The 14,417-nt window shown below is 46.6% G+C and overlaps 1 protein-coding gene across 3 annotated transcripts in view; it reads right to left on the reverse strand.

Annotated features, from left to right (window-relative positions):
- PSMD1 (proteasome 26S subunit, non-ATPase 1) overlaps positions 1 to 14,417 on the reverse strand; it is a 90,112-nt gene that overhangs the window by 23,037 nt on the left and 52,658 nt on the right. For all 3 annotated transcript variants that reach the window (XR_014526366.1, XR_014526367.1, XM_083504006.1), the window contains exons 17-18: positions 11,030 to 11,144; positions 7,794 to 7,910 (exon numbers count right to left, since the gene is read on the reverse strand). Coding sequence is in view for 1 of the 3 variants with exons in the window: in XM_083504006.1 (XP_083360132.1) it covers positions 7,794 to 7,910; positions 11,030 to 11,144 (232 nt within the window). In the remaining 2 variants the exon portion in view is untranslated. The remainder of the gene's footprint in view (positions 1 to 7,793; positions 7,911 to 11,029; positions 11,145 to 14,417) is intronic.

Raw genomic sequence — 14,417 nt, forward strand, 5'->3', positions numbered from 1 at the left:
TGGGGGGTGCACAAGAGCACTTCCCTTCACAGCAAGACTACCTCCAAATCCCTCCTTCCATCCACATCTATTCTAGACACCCTACCATTGTGGTTAACTGTCAGCTCTTTAGGTCTGCCAGGCCAGAAGACCAGAACTGGGAAGGCTGTGCCACACGGCGATATTTTTAGAGCAAGGTACGAAACCTGTCTGTGGTTTGAGTGGCCTCCACCCTCTCGACAGAACTCCATGGCTCTTTGAAGTTTTACGGCCTTAGAAAAAGGCCTGCTGGGGTACATTTGGGTGGCGTCCAGGGCAACGGTGGAAGACAGGCAGCAATTCACTCCACTTCATTTGCGGCAGGCCATTCACCATCTCAAATGGCTGACGAAAGCCAGAACAGCTCAGCTCCTGCGTTTTAAAAAGGCTACCAACTGTGGTGTTAAAGCAAACCGCCAGGGCTATCTTGTTCACGGCACTGCAGAGCAAATGCCACAATCTCTTCCTCTAGAGTCCACCAGGCGCAAGGATGATCTACAGCAAGCCTTCAAGTCACCTGGCTTGAGAGCAGTACATGTGAAAAGGATCTAGGAGTCTTGGTTGACCACAAACTTGACATGAGCCAACAGTGTGACGCGGCAGCTAAAAAAGCCAAAGCAATTCTGGGCTGCATCAATAGAAGTATAGCATCTAGATCAAGGGAAGTAATAGTGCCACTGTATTCTGCTCTGGTCAGACCTCACCTGGAGTACTGTGTCCAGTTCTGGGCACCACAGTTCAAGAAGGACACTGACAAACTGGAACGTGTCCAGAGGAGGGCAACCAAAATGGCCAAAGGCCTGGAAACGATGCCTTATGAGGAACGGCTAAGGGAGCTGGGCATGTTTAGCCTGGAGAAGAGGAGGTTAAGGGGTGATATGATAGCCATGTTCAAATATATAAAAGGATGTCACATAGAGGAGGGAGAAAGGTTGTTTTCTGCTGCTCCAGAGAAGCGGACACGGAGCAATGGATCCAAACTGCAGGAAAGAAGATTCCACCTAAACATTAGGAAGAACTTCCTGACAGTAAGAGCTGTTTGACAGTGGAATTTGCTGCCAAGGAGTGTGGTGGAGTCTCCTACTTTGGAGGTCTTTAAGCAGAGGCTTGACAACCATATGTCAGGAGTGCTCTGATGGTGTTTCCTGCTTGGCAGGGGGTTGGACTCGATGGCCCTTGTGGTCTCTTCCAACTCTATGATTCTAGGATTCTAAGTCAAAAGGAATTCCACTAGCCAGGCTTTACTGCTGAGGGGTCAAAATTAAACAGGCTGGTTGAGACCTGAACAGCAGCCCACTCAACGCCTTAGAGAAAGTAACCAAGCTAATTGCAAACTGTCCAATCCCAGAAAACCCTTCAAAAATCAAAATTGTGTTCTGTTCTGTGGCACTACCTATAAGTACGCACTGACATATTAAAAGCAGGGTCCTACTGAACACACATAAACCAGCGTTGCTTATGTCAAAATCCCAAGCCGGTTTTGTGCCGCAAACCCTGGTTTTATGCCTCCGCAACACAGACATACTTGGGAGAGAGGGCCTAACGAACACCTGAAGCCCAGTGTTGTCCTATCTCCTCCCAACTGCTGGTGAAGTTCTGAGCTGGCTTTGTGGTACAAACTCCGGGAGCCCTCATGTCTGAAAGCACAGGAGGCCGCAACCTTGTTGAAGCTAAGCAGGTCTAGTTCTGGTCAGTGCCTAGATGTGTGGACGGCCTGGGAACCCTTGGCTTCTGGGATGTAAGGAAGGTGAGATATAAATGCAGAAAATAAATACCCTCCTGGTTGACCACTGCTGCTTTAGGTAAAGGTACCCCTGACAGTTAAGTCCAGTTGCGAATGACTCTGGGGTTGCAGCGCTCATCTCACTCTACAGGCCAAGGGAGCTGGCATTTGTACGCTTCCGCAGATAGTTTTTCCGGGTCATGTGGCCAGCATGACTCAGCCGCTTCTGGCGAAGCCAGAGCAGAGCATGGAAATGCCATTTACCTTCCCGCCAGAGCGGTACCTATTTATCTACTTGCACTGCATGCTTTTGAACTGCTAGGTTGGCAGGAGCTGGGACCGAACAACGGGAGCTCACCCTGTCATGGGGCCTTGAACCGCCAACCTTCCGATCGCCAAGCCCAAGGCTCAGTGGTTTACACCACAGCGCCACCCGTGTCCCCCACTACTGCTTTAAGCTACCACAATAAGCAGCTGCAAGGGAGAAACCAGGGCACTATTTTCCCCAACACCACCAGCCATCGTGGGGATTGGCTCCAGGCCCGGTTGAGATGCACTGCAGGTCAAAGGAGGTCTTCCCAGGTGCTGCCTGAAAATGTCTTTAAAAGCCCCTGCTCTTGCTGGACTGACACATGGTGGAGCGTCCATCAGCGCCACTTTTCAAAAGGAAGCTCATAAGAGGAAGCCAGAGGATGTGATCAATAGCTGCCCACTGAATCTGCCGCTCAGGTTATACTCAGCTAACTTGCAGTGGAGCCAGCGATGAAATACAGCCCCAGAAGGCTGCTCCCCAAACACGGCAGCTCAGTTTATAGCTCCAACTGTCAGGACGGCTCATTCTCGACAGCTTATAGCGGCTCCTGGAAATGAAGCACTTTTGCCATTCCATTGTGCAACTGACAGGCTTTATGGACGATGTGATGTTGCTCAGAAGCATCGGCTCCTGCATTTTCTGCATTCCGGCTGCCGAAGTCCGCGTCAATCCCTTTGGCGAGGAACGCTGTGCTACCTGCCACAGGAGCGCAGGGATTCCAGGGAATGTCTGAGGGTGCATCAGCCAGACTTGCTTGCCCTCCCCATTGCCCTGAGTGAAGCGAGGGCAAGCCCCCCAACACCAGCCAACGCAACAGCAACCGCCAACACTGTGGCCACTCACTGCAGGGAAGGTTAATAACAAACTTATAGCCTGCCCTTTTATTAAAAGTAATCAAAGTGGTACACAACAAAACCATGAAAGCACAGTATAGTAATACCACCAGCATGTCCTATCAGTGTAAGGATTTTGGCTTGCACAATGGAAGTGCCCCCCCCAATGCCTGATTGCCCCTTAAATCTGTTTTTGGGGTTCCCCCAAACCCCTGAAGCAGATTTGGGGAAGGGTGCAGGGTGTGGGGGCCAGGAGAGGAAAGTTTAATTGAGCAAGCATTGATCCTTATGCTGACAGGACACACTCGTTGGATACCACAGAATATTGGATATATTACTAATATAATATGATCAGTAAAATGGAAATGCAACTAAAAACTTGAAAACAAAACAAAAACACAAGCCTGGCAGCTGCAAGAGTCGGTTATGTTCTACATTAAAATTAGCAAGAATACGACTTGGCTAGTTTCTCACAAAGAAACCCCCCCTTGAAGTAAAGGTGTGTTCTGTTTCTGGTAGATGCCACATGAAGAGGGAGCTGGGTCAATTCCAACTGGGAGGGCAATGCAGGGGTCATGTTCACTTGCTGAGTCTCCTGAGATGGCGCTGAGAGCAAGGGCTTCTGGCACTGATCTCAATTCCCAGGCAGCCCTACATGGGAGCAGGTAACTGGTCCCCTGAAGGCTAGAACCAGCGCCATGAAAGGGGCTCCAAAGCAAAAAAGAAGCCAAAGGAACAGCAGTTGTGGGAAGCCAGGCAGAGAGTGTTTGCTTGAGCTCTGCATACTATAAAAGCTTTGTGTTATCTCTTACATCTTGGGGTCCAGGTAGGTTTGCCCAGGCCAATTCACAGTGAGCTTCATGCACGTGTAGGGACCTGGAGCCAGGTCTCCCCAGTTCAGATCCAACACCCAATCCACTTCATCATAATGGCTCTCAACTTACACAGCCAATTGCAAAATAATGTGACTTGTGTGGCTAGATGCAGGTCTTTTAGTAATGCTATGCAGAGCAAAAGCAGCTTGGGTTTGAACCCCCCACGGCAGGCTGCATTTACCGCAGTGCCACAACCCTACCCCCCACAACATTTAATCGGGGCCGGCCCACCCATGAGGCAAAGCGTGGCAACTGCCTCAGGCGGCAGAATCCACTGGACCAGCAGATCTTGCTGTTGATTTGCTTCCTCCCTTGTTCCCGATCATAGATGTGGATCCTCTCTTACCCTTTCTTCCCTGGCGGGCAGGGGGGAGCCATTTTGGGGTCCGCCTCAAGTGCTGAAATGTCTTGGGCTGGCCCTGCATTTAATTGTGTTTTTCCACCACCCCAAGGGAAAATTCATCATTCCTATTTTATGGATGGGGGACTGGTGCCAAGAATGTCTGGATCTGCCAGGGCTCAGAAATGAGTCCAGCTTCACAGGTCTTCCACGTCCAAGTCCAACATTATGCTCCACTGCACTAAGACTAACTCTCCACTCGATCTAGTTCATCTTTTGAAAATCAAAGATGCTAATTGCTCCCATGTCTTCCGAGCTGTACAGATACCTGCTTTGGATCAACCAATACCCACCCTCTTTCCTTCTTCTGTGGCAAGCCAGTAAGACAACAGCATCCAGCAGGAGGGCTTATTATCCTGCAGTTGACTCTACTTGCTCTCTAGTGTAATCCATGAGCTCATCCAGATCAGGTTCCACTTTCCCCATCCTCAGCTGTATTCATAGACGATTAGGTAAAGCATTCACACCCTACTCCACTGCTGAAAAGGATCCCAAAGCGGCTTGCATAAAACCATTAGCAAACAAGACAGGCCTTGCTCTTCCGAGCTGATCATATTCAGTGAGCTTTCTTCACCTGATAAGAACTCTGCATTGCTTTACAAACCAAGTGCCAGAAAGCGATAGTGCCTCATGAGCCTCTCCTTTTGTTCAGAAATAGATAGGAATGATGCACACTGTGTTTGGCTGTGGTGCCCATTGATATGGTCGACCAAGGATAATAATTTTTCCTGGTTCTTTGTACAGGTTGGCTTAAAAATCCAAAAATATTTTCAACGAGGCTTCACCCCTATTGCATCCAGTAAAACAAGTGGCAGGGCCAATCCTGCGGGTAAGCTTAAGGAACAAACACCAATATTGTCTGTATGACATGTGCACTTTAAAATATTGCATACTGGTTTAGAGACTACACTGCACTTACAACTGCCTTGCTTTCAATCCTGACCGCACTTGTTCAGTGTTTTATTGGTCAATGAAATCTGAAGATGCTTTCTATCTCTGCCTAGGGTTTCAAAACGCAGCATTTTACTTAATCGAGAACATATGTTGCTCCAACTTCACAGGAACCAAGGAAAGCTGAAGCATTAAAATGTTATACCTGGTTCAGCTTTCTGAGAATCTCTTGCTCCCCTCTTTTTAAAAAAATTATCAAGTTTTTAGTCCTTAAGGGTTTTTGTGGCAGGCTCGACACAGTGCGGGCAATGTCCCAGGTGCCAGAAAAGATGCAGGATAAAACTGCCCATGTTCAGAGTGCAGAGCTTCAGCTCCTTGCCACTGCCCCTGCCCGGGAAAAATCTGTGGTGGGTCAGAATAATGTAAAATAGGCAAAATCATGTAACTCGTCTTGATTTAAATGATTTATACAGTTTACACATTTATTTTTTAAAAGTCTGGACTACAGACAGCCCTAGAATCATAGAATTGGAAGGGACCCGATGGATGATCTGGTCCAACCCCCAGCAGTGCAGGAATCCTGCCCACAGCTGCCCCTGGCTGGACTCAAACCACCAACCTTCTGGTTAACAGCCAGACGCACTACCCCAATGATCAAGGTAGCCTCAGCCTTTCCTGAACCACAGAAGCTCTTCGGCTATTCCCCCATATCTTAGCCCCAGTAATGATTACAAAGTACAGATCTCCAATGCCCAGCACCTTTCTTGCCCATCTTCTGTAGACTGCAGGAACTCTGGACAGGCAGCTTCTCCCTTCTGCGTCTTGCATATCACATAGCGCACCACTGGCACAATATGTGGGGAGCGCAGTAGCAGCAGGAAAGGGAGAGAGCTGTGCTCACGTTCAGTAGATGCCTCCCAATTTCCCAAGTCTAACATGCAAAGGAACAGGATGAGGCCTTTACATCGGATCTATTAACTAATGACATTACATGCATCAGAGAGTTGGAACAACCAGGTAGGAAGCTTGCCAAGGCCTCTTGCTTAGCACTTTTGTACAAACAGGGAGGCTTTTAGATGTGGATGTTCTCAGATGTCTTATGCTACAGGTGGGTTGTTTTAAACTGAATCCACCCCAACCTACACTGAGAAAGAATATTACTTTTTAAACTGCCGTTTCGAGAAGGCATTTTACTTTTTTACATTGCTGCAACAACTTAAATCCAGGACGCCTTTCCCAGAAAGCCAAACATGTCGTTTCCCAGGACAAGGTGCTATTTTTAAAGAAGAGAGTTACACTTCAAAAATTTGCACAACAATTTAGAATGGTGGCCTGTTCCAGGAAATCCAGTATGGCTAAGTTACAAAACCTTCGTACCAGACACAAGATATGCTCACACATGCTATTTATTAGTATGGACCATGGGCCCACGTACAGCCCTGCTATACAGAAGTGAAAGAAACCTCCAAATTCAGTAAAAAAATGCAGGGCAATATCCCAGAGAGCAGCGCTTCCAAGGAAGTTTGAGAAAGCGACGTCCTGAAAAATGAGTCACCAACACAATGCTCCGTCACGGCCTTCTCAGGCTGCGTGGTATGAACCAAAGCTCCATTTAGCCTGGGAAGGACTGTGGGCGGCCATCCCACGATCGAGACTGGGAGAGAAATGTGCTCCCGAGCCAAAATCAGAGGCCCAAGAGGCTGCCTGTTTGCCACTGGAGACTAGAAATGAACTTCAGCACATTCCTCTGCATGGAGGACCCACTAAGAAGTAAACATTCCTTGGATATGCTGATTGTCCCCATCAAATCAACGCAATTCGCACCCAAGGCCTCCAGAGCTCTGCTGTTTTCATAACTGGGCAATGGATCCACCCAGTTGGTCATCTACCTGTGCTGGGCCTGTGGCTTCGGTCTCTGAAGAGTTTTTACGCCCCTGTTTAGCTTTTCCTTGCACTGAAGGCCCAGCCATAAACCAGGGAAAGGTGTAAAATCAAACATGCTACTGAATGCAAACTGAAAGACCAATAACAGATAGGTAGCCGTGTTGGTCTGCCATAGTCAAAATAAAAAAATTCCTTCCAGTAGCACCTTAAAGACCAACTAAGTTAGTTCTTGGTATGAGCTTTCGTGTGCATGCACACTTCTTCAGATACACTGAAACAGAAGTTGCCAGATCCTTCTATATAGTGAGAAGGTGGGGAGGGGTATTACTCAGAAGGGTGGTGGGAATGGGAGATTGGCAGATAGCTGAGATGAGCCTGTTGACGACTCTTAACGACTGCAATAGGTCTTACAGGAAAAGGCAAGGGGTGAGAAGGTGAAAAATGGCTTAGTCATGTATAATGAAATTCCAGTAGGTGCTACTGGAAGGAATTTTTTTATTTTGAAAGACCAATAGTCCACTCAAACAGGCGGTAAAATGAAAACTGCTCCAAGTTTAAAACAGCGACCTCAGCGGTTTGCCTGGGGAAAGAGGAGCGTTTCTGTGAGGTTTCTGTCCCCTGGACAGCAACAACGGTAGCTCCTTGGAGATGGGACACTTTGATATAATGATACTCACGCCCAAGCATCTCTTGCAATTTACTGAACTCAAATATCATTACAAGAATGAAGTTTTGTTCCTTGAAGAATGCCACCTGCTAAAGCAACTGGTATTGCAGGGCTGCAGAAGCTTCTGTCTCCTTCAGCCAAGGGCTTTTCTCTCTTGCATACCTCCCTGGCTGAAGATCCATTACTCACCTTTGGGCAGAGGATCTCTGTCTGCTGGATCATGATAAGGGCAGACGCAATCAAAGCGCCTTGACGCACATAGTTCACAGGATCATTTGTCATCGGCTCGAGCAAATTAATTGCTTCCTATTCGGAGAAAAAAAGAAGAGCACACATAATATTAACTGTATTACTTTTTAAACACCAGGCTTTCATCAGGATTATCAGATTAGGATCTTCAAGAAGGCCACGGAATAGAGCTTTGCTTATTTTTATTGAGATTGATATATTTGCCCACCACACGGATAACAGGGCAAAGGGTGTGAAAACAGTGATTACTGTTTTCTAAAAAGCATTTCCTCAATTGAAGCTCAAAAACAGAAGGGAGATTTAACACTTTCCCTGAAGGAAATCTGTTTGTTAGAAGCTTAGGTGTGACAGGTAAGCAATTTATCTGATGCTATAAATGATGCCTATTTTAGGCAACGGGGAGTTTTGTTTTGTCTCGCCACTACCAGGCTTGATGAGCTCCTTGAACATCAATGCACTTTAGTTGACTCATTGATGTGCCTCAGGGCTCACACTGAGAAAATCCTATTCCCCAATCACACTTTCACCTCTCTCAAAGGACCCGTCTCTGAATTGGACCTCTAAAAACTTAAGAACCTGGGTTGTGGAAAAGCATGTGAGGAAAGGGAGGGAATATCTAAAATGTATGGAAATACTTTATAGGCCAAAACACATGGATGACTTCCTCAGTTATGGGGGTATCAGAATTGTGTACCTCCATGTGACTAAAAGCTGAAATGTGGTATTATGTAATTCAAACACACTCAGATTGTTAGAAAAATTGGGTATTTGCACATTCCCCCCCCAAAAAAAAAACACACCACCTCACAGAAACTTGGAATTTGGTGCAAACCTAGTTGAAGGCCTGGAAAAGTATTTTTTCTACATCTGATGATCAAAACCCAGGACATGTGCATCAGAGGGCAATACTCTTAGCACAGAATGGGCTGTAGGAACCTCAGCCTCTTACACACCTGAATCAGCACTGTGGGGATTCCCAGTAGCAGCTGACTATGCATACATTCCATGCCAAATTTACTCGCGAACCCACTTTAGAGCTGGAAAATGGATCTGATGACCCACTTAGAATCAGAGAGGTGGAAGAGACCTCAAAGGGCGTGCAGTCCACTGCCCCCCACCCGCCAGGCTGACACAGGAAATCCAACTACTATAGCATCCTTGATAGAATCAGATTTAAAAATCACCTGAAGAAGCCATGTCTTAAATAAAAGACAGGCTGACGAAGTACAGGTTTAGGGTACAAGGGGTTATTATTCTGAACTTTTTGTTTCTTTCACAGCACAAGCTTTCCAAAACCCTTTGCTCTAATTATATGGCCTTTTACAAGGCCGAGTTGTATTTTTGTGCATTTATTGGCCCAGGCCTAATCTGTGACACTGCGTGAGTTCATGCCTATTTATAGCGGATGCGTGAGGGAAGTGCCTCTTTGGCCTATCTAGAAGCTTAACTCCGTTTCCAATCTCCCCAGTTCTAAAATATTAACTTGGCCTTTAAAATAGGTTGATGCAGGCCCTGGAAGACACACTGATATAAACAGATGCTCAAGATCCTTTATTTTAGAAATAAACAATAAAAAAGTACAGAGCCGCAGCCAAGCAGGTTCTATTATCCTGCCCATTCAAATTGAGAAATAAAACAGACTCAGACTGTGAATACCAAACGGCTGACCATTTTTGTCCACTACAGGCAGATGCTCGCACTACAAAGAGGGGGTAAAACTGGGGCTTACTCCACCCTTCCTGCAACATAGGTGCTTAGTCCACATCACTGTCTGGTGGAGAGAGGAAGACCCAGATCTTTAAAAGGAAATGCCTCTTCAAGAGATGGGCCAAGGAGTCTGAACAAGGGGGCATAATGGATTTGTGGGTTGGAGAAGCGAAGTGAAATACCAGGGGCACTTCCCAGTCAAGAGAGTGAACTTGCTATTGTCAAAGAGCACTTACAGTTGCTCCTGCAGCTCTGGAGACCTATAAACACCAACCTAGCATTGAGGCAGCTATTCCCAGGTCCATCAACAACAGGGGACCATTCCATTCTCTCTCCACCAGTTTATGTACCTTCCCGTGCACATCGCATGAGACTACGCCTGCGTGAAAAGTGACTCTGCTCTTCCCTCTTCAGTTCTCTCCTGGTTCTGGGAGACAGTGGTGCAAGTGAGGGTGAGGAAGCCCCTGGCCCTTCACTTGCCTGGCCCGCCTCTTCCTCCGGCTCTGACGCTTGTCCTGCCTCCGATTCTTGCCTCCTGGCTGGTACAGGTCCCCACAGACCGCTGCCCCCCTCTCCCGAGTCAAGACTCCAGCCCCCCTTCGCCTGGTGCACACATGTCAGCGTGCTGCCAGTCGCTGACAGTAAATCAATTCCGGAAAGTTAATCCGGGTATATCAGGCTTCTGCAGAGCATGTGAGAGTGTGGCAAGGCGGAGGAGATCCTCAGAAGGTGAAGTAAAGCAGGAATATGAAAGGACAAAAAAGCACAGAGCAGAGTCCGTGAGCTGAATGTAGCAGATGCTCTGTTATATGGGAGCCTGCAAACAGGAAGGGGTAGCTTACACAGAGACAGGAAAAGCCAGTAATTGATCATGGTGGAAAGGCACAGAGAGATGAAGAGCTGGTCTGCAGGAGGCCTAACAGCAAAGCAGTGGCCCATGAAGGCCCTCGGTTCAAGTCCATTTGAGATTATTGGCCTGGGAATAGCTGCCTAGACACTCAACTGGTGTCTGTCAGGATCCAGAGTTGTAGAAGTGACTGTAAGTGTTACCTTTGACAATAAAGAGTTGCCTATCTGCTGTGTGCATTCCTTTGGCTGAGAAATGCCCCTGACACGTACTTAGGAAAACTCCAGAGAGCATGCACCTTTTTAGGAACCATTCCCTTTTATCTCCTAGGAAGGAAAAACTGGTCAGAAGGTGTCTGTATCACCTAAAAACAAAGATAGGATGTATTTTTCTTCAAAAATTATACATTAAATTGACTTTAAACCAGATGATAGATCCATTTTTCTATTTTGAAGTCTTATGCTGCAATCCTAACACAAGGAATCATGGTTACGTGCAGCACACTGTATGGTGGACTTAATGGGCAGCGTGGGCTTTCTGGAGTTCCTTCCAACCATGAATTCTTCAGGTATAGGTATCAGCCTTGATGGAAGAGGAAGGACAGCAAGCCTGTTGGCCTTACCTTGTTCCCAGTGCCAGCACAGCAGATTCCTAGGGCCATGGCTGCTCCGTAGCGGACATGTGGGTTGTAACTTTCTGACAACAAGGAAACTACACTTGGACACTGTTCAGGAGTCCTGAAGGAGGAAGAAAAGAGAAAAGCAAAGAGAGAAATTACATTCCACTGAAGTGTAAAGAGCACCACACCTTTAGAGCTGCAAAGTACGGAGCAAAGTCTTGCAACCAAAGGGAAAGGAAGCAACACTTATTTCTGCTAAACATAGCTTGGATTCTGCTGCCGCCTGCAAGAGGCAACTTTGACTAGTAATGTAAATAAGGAGGTGATGGGAACGGAGGTTCAGGGTGAAGGCAAGCTGTACCAGGCAATTCTTTCTAAAGCTAGAACAGGCCTGAGGACGATAAACTGCCTCACACATAAAGCTATTTGTCACTTTGTTCTCAAACAACAGCTCAAAGCTGGCATCAAACAAGCTGCTCTGAAGATAGGGAGTGACAAGGCTTTGAATAAATGAACCTAAACATTCACAGTAAAGGTTTTTAGGGCCCGGACACAAACTACATTTGCCTTTCGATTACTTCAGCAATTATTCGATCCAGTTCAACACACATAAAGAGATCAGAATTTATTATTTATTATAACTATTTGTAGACCACTTGTCATTAGAAACGTATTTCCGTGGTTTACAGCAGTAAAAAGAATATAATGTACAAAAACAAAATGCACACAGTACGGCATACACAGCAGCCCAAAAACTGAAAATTGTAATAGCTGAAGTCATGAGCCATCGAACACCAAAGCAAACAAGGTTTTCAGCAAGTGCCTAAACTGCAGCAGAATCCATGCTTTATACAGTATCTGGGAGTCGGCTATTCCAGTGTATGAGCAGCAGCACCCTAGAATCAGAATCTGCTTGCATTAAACACACACACACACACACACACACACACACCAGTCAGGTCCTTTAATGAATGGGAGTCTTCAAGTAAAACCTCTTACAGGAGGGGGGGAAATGGAATATAATTTGGCATTATGAAAACAAACAAAAGGAGAACAATTAAGGCTACTACAATGAAGAAACATTAAAATCAGGAACTCTGTAAGCCGCGCTGCTTTGCAAAGTATAACATCCCCTCAACCACACTTTCCCAGTACTGTACACTAGCCATGAAATCAGCCATGCTAAGGTGTCAAACGAAGATCATGGCCACTGGTCCCCTCACCTCCTGGCAAATAGAAGGGGAAGAAATGGAGGCAGTGAGAGATTTTACTTTCTTGGGCTCCATGATCACTGCAGATGGTGACAGCAGTCACAAAATTAAAAGACGCCTGCTCCTTGGGAGAAAAGCAATGACAAACCTAGACACCATATTAAAAAGCAGAGACATCACCTTGCCAACAAAGGTCCGTATAGTTAAAGCCATGGTTTTCCCAGTAGTGATGTATGGAAGTGAGAGCTGGACCATAAAGAAGGCCGATCGCCGAAGAATTGATGCTTTTGAATTCTGGTGCTGGAGGAGACTCTTGAGAGTCCCATGGACCGCAAGAAGATCAAACACATCCATTCTGAAGGAAATCAGCCCTGAGTGCTCACTGGAAGGACAGATCCTGAAGCTGAGGCTCCAATACTTTGGCCACCTCATGAGAAGAGAAGACTGCCTGGAAAAGACCCTGATGTTGGGAAAGATGGAGGGCACAAGGAGAAGGGGATGACAGAGGGCAAGATGGTTGGACAGTGTTCTTGAAGCTACCAGCATGAGTTTGACCAAACTGCGGGAGGCAGTGGAAGACAGGAGTGCCTGGCGTGCTCTGGTCCAGGGGGTCACGAAGAGTCGGACACGACTAAACAACAACAACAACAAGGTGTCAAAAGGGTTCTCAAAGGTCTTCTAGTTCAACCCCATGCGATGAAGAAGACTGGCTCTCCGACAGCATCCTTGAGAGGTGGCGACTTGACCTCTTTCTGAGGCAGCCTGATCCCTCCCATCAATTTCATCTACACTGATTTCCTTGAAATTTGAACCCACAGGTCTGGGCCCTACCTTCCTTTTGGAGCAAATTATTGATCCATCATTTAAATCCAAACCTGAAGATTGCCACTGTATTATTTCATAGAATCATGGAATCACAGAGCTGGCAGGGATCTTGAGGGTCATCTAGTCCGACCCCCTGTGATGTAGGAATATGCAGCTGTCCCATATGGCAACTGAACCTGCAACCTTGGCGTTATCAACACCAGGCTCTAACCAACAGAAGCAGTCTCTTCTCCAAACCAAAGGCTTTCCATTCTTTCCTTACAAGGATTTGAGTCTCCAGGGACCTTACCATTTTTGTCACTCTTCTTTATCAATAAATGTGCCCATTCCTCTTAAACCATAATTGCTCAGAAGTGGGAAACAGCAATTCGAGTCCTGCCCTTTATAAATGAACGTCCTTCCCCACCCTCTGAGCTAACCATAACCCTGCTTCATCATGAAACCGTTTGCGCATGACGTTTGTCGTTTTCCGGAGAATTATACTTTAATTCAAAGGAACACTTGTTCTTGGAAAGTTGAGTGAACATCCCCGTTCCAGAATGGAGTGATATTTCAAACACGTCCCGTGGGACTTCTCAAATCAAATCCTGTCACTTGCTACTCAGTCCCCCAGAACCCAGAGTCTTACAGCATTCAGCTAAGGCAACCTTTCTCCACCTGTGGGTCCCCAGATGTTGTTGAACTACAACTCCCATCACCCCTAGCTAGCAAGGCCAGAGCTCAGGGATGATGGGAGTTGTAGTCCAACAACATCTGGGGACCCACAGGTTGAGAACCGCTGAGCTAAGGCATTTATTATGGCATAAGCTTCTATGGACTCATTTGCCTTCTGAAAATATTGAAGGCACAAAGCTTTTCCTCTGTGAAAGAGTTAACACTTCGACAGGGGGCAGCAACAGCACATCCGCACGCATCACAGTGGCAAAAAGCCGACCCCAACATGTAAGAGGCAACCGCAGACTTTCAAGCACGGTGCAAACATTTAATTTTCACTCCAGCCAGAAATCTAGCCCCCTGCACACGCTAAAAATAGCTATTCTTCAGACGCACAGGACCGATAATGGAAATTTCCAAAACAAATGTACTTATTGAAAGCCACCTGCAGAATACCAAACTCCTCACAGGAGGAAGGGTGAATTTCCTGTTGCCACAATTAGAAATGGAGGGAGGCGAACCTATTTTGCAGTAGCCTCACGGCGTCTTAATGGCCGCTGTCTTAACAGGATCTTTACAAGGATGTCAGATGAAAAGGACAGCTTTAGCCCATAACACTCCAAATGTACAAAAGTAGTGTTATCTGTCAAGGACGCCATTATCGTTAAGTGTATCTGCTTCCAAGGCAGCTATTCTACATT

Source organism: Podarcis liolepis (genome assembly GCF_965112155.1).
Source record: "Podarcis liolepis genome assembly, chromosome: 5".
In the NCBI taxonomy this organism is placed as follows: Eukaryota; Metazoa; Chordata; class Lepidosauria; order Squamata; family Lacertidae; genus Podarcis; species Podarcis liolepis.